This window comes from Rhagoletis zephyria, unplaced genomic scaffold (genome assembly GCF_001687245.7).
Source record: "Rhagoletis zephyria isolate East Lansing unplaced genomic scaffold, Rhagoletis_zephyria_1.1 Rzeph_scaffold_04441, whole genome shotgun sequence".
In the NCBI taxonomy this organism is placed as follows: Eukaryota; Metazoa; Arthropoda; class Insecta; order Diptera; family Tephritidae; genus Rhagoletis; species Rhagoletis zephyria.
In genome coordinates this window covers 47558-49966 of record NW_016161524.1, presented here as the reverse complement: position 1 = coordinate 49966, position 2409 = coordinate 47558, and the positions used below count along the sequence as shown (strand labels likewise).

The window sequence follows — 2409 nt, the reverse complement described above, 5'->3', positions numbered from 1 at the left end:
TTATTGTATTGTACAAATTCCACTCAGCTTAATGAGAAATTCTGGGGACTATTTATGTTAGTAGTTGTATGTCGACATTTCCCTTATTTTCCGGTTTTTTTTTTTTAACTCATTACAGTACTAGGCCTTATATAACATATTAATTTTTTTTAGCAACGTCCGGATATTTACCCACTTTAGAGAAGTATATTTTTCTCTTTTAAATAATGGTTCAACACAGATATTTGCATTTTAGTTTCACATATTTCGAGCTTAGCAGATTCATAAACAATATAAAAAATTATTTTTAAGTTAATAAATTTTTGTTAATTAATTATTATATTAATATCATTAATTTCTTCAGCTTACAGATGCAGCTAAAGGAGGCATTCAAAGCTGCTGATATAAACCATGGGGCGTGATTAAATCGAACTGAAATAAAAAATTCAACGAATTGATATAAATTAGTGATACATATTTATGTATATTGAAGGATGTGCAAATATCACTAAATCAATAAAATAGTGTCCTCTGAGTGTCATAAATTTTAAAAAGTGTGTAACTAAATAAAAAGAAATTCGGTTTTGAAAAGTTTAGTGAGTGTTTTAAAAAGATAAAAGCAGAAATAAAAGTGATTTTTAGCGCTAATGTAACACCAATACCCCTCGGTTTTTCTGTATGCATGTACGCACATACATACATATGAAGTAAAATCAGTACAGTCAACATACAGCCGGCAGCAGCAAAATGAATTGCCTCTGTCGACCATCGCGTATTATGTCCGTGCGGATAAATCTGCTGGACGAAACAGATTTTATACATGAAATAAAGGTAAGTAAGTACATAGTTAGATTACATAAAATATTTTTACTGGAGAAATCCTTGCTGAAAAAAGAGAGTTCATCTAAATTTTTTTTTGTTAATTTTAGTTTCATATAAGGCCTATTAGAGCAAAAACCAAATTTAAATGATTTTTGTAGTTGGGTCATGCCACTGTGACTGGTGACTTATAACGATGTCGTCGAAACATATAAAACAGCGAAATATATTTTTAACATTGCACGATAATTAATGTATTAAATTGCTTTAACAATAAAAGAGGTTTATATAATCTTCATAGAAATATTAAAAAATATTTAAAGTTGAGACTGGCGGGACATCTACTTATGACTGCTGTAAAGTATTTATGCATGATATAAAAATTTCCATCGAAAAAAACTACGACTTCTTTTTATTTTTTTAATATTTTCCAACAGGTTAATGAAATGAAGTCATTTAAACAGAGGAAATAGGGATAATTAGGGCATATTTAAATTTATGTCGTTTTCCTCTTTTACATGGAATGACCCAGTTGCTTCTGTTCTGTAAAGTGCCAAAAAAAGTATTTTGTGTTTTTTTTATCATAGTATGTCATGTGAGTTATAAAAAATAAAAATAAAATCAATTAGAAAATACATACTTTTAGCAAATTTTTTTTTTGTGTAATTTTTTGCTTCCAGGATCATCCATGCATCCTTTGCAAGACACACACAATAATCAGCATTTGTGCCCCTGAGTTAAGCGAACGTTCCAAAAGAAGGGTTTCAATCGCTTCATTGTTTGAGAAAAAAAACCTTTCGCTTGAAAATATATTTTGGCAATGAAGAATTTTTGTGAAAACTTAATTAACAGTATTCGACACTTTAGAGTCCAAAAAAGTTAAAAAATCGGCTGATCTAGTCACACTACGTATTCAGTATGCCTTGGTTTAATTAGATTTTATTGACTGCTTTCATTTTATATTGGGGTAAACTTCAAAAAGNAATATTATTGTGGCTTATTAACATTTGTTTCCATATTGTTATTGAGCTTTGTAGCACTATTATGTTTTTAGGGAAAAGGGAAAAAGCAACAAAGTCTTAGCGGTAGAAGTTACCAAAAAAACAGTTATATCGTTGGAAAAGCAGGGCCAGTGGCAGTGAACCACAGACGGAATTGCAGCGGAAGGAAGCACCGACCAAAATAACTACAAATCCTTGGGGAGAACTCTAAACCGATGTTTTTTTGCCGAATTAATGTTGAAATTTCTAATTTAATTTTCAGTTGCCAACGATAAGAATCGGTTTTGGAATAGGGAATGAGGTAGTTTAGTACTTTTTTAAAGGCGATAAAATGTAGTTTTTTCAAGAGGGAAACACTGATATAGCTAAGGGAGCCAAGATGGCGGATTAGAGCGAGAACGCTGTCAATATCCAACACCTTGTATTATTCCACCATGCGTATACAGTATGCCTTGGTTTAATTAGATTTTATTGACTGCTTTCATTTTTTATAGTGCTAAACTTCAAAAAAAAAGAAAAAACAGCGTACATCATAATTTCTGCGGAAACAATGTAGTCAATTATTTACGTAACTTTTAATTAAAATAACGAAAAAAAATGAGAAAAGGCA

The 2409-nt window shown here is 30.5% G+C and overlaps 1 protein-coding gene across 1 annotated transcript in view; it reads left to right on the top strand.

Moving 5' to 3' along the window:
• Window positions 1-334: 334 nt before the first annotated feature.
• LOC108370728 (band 4.1-like protein 4) overlaps window positions 335-2409 on the top strand; it is a gene marked incomplete at its 3' end in the record, with an annotated part of 49588 nt that continues 47513 nt past the window's right edge. Inside the window, exon 1 of the mRNA XM_017626112.1 lies at window positions 335-810. Coding sequence (XP_017481601.1) covers window positions 727-810 — 84 coding nt within the window. The remainder of the gene's footprint in view (window positions 811-2409) is intronic.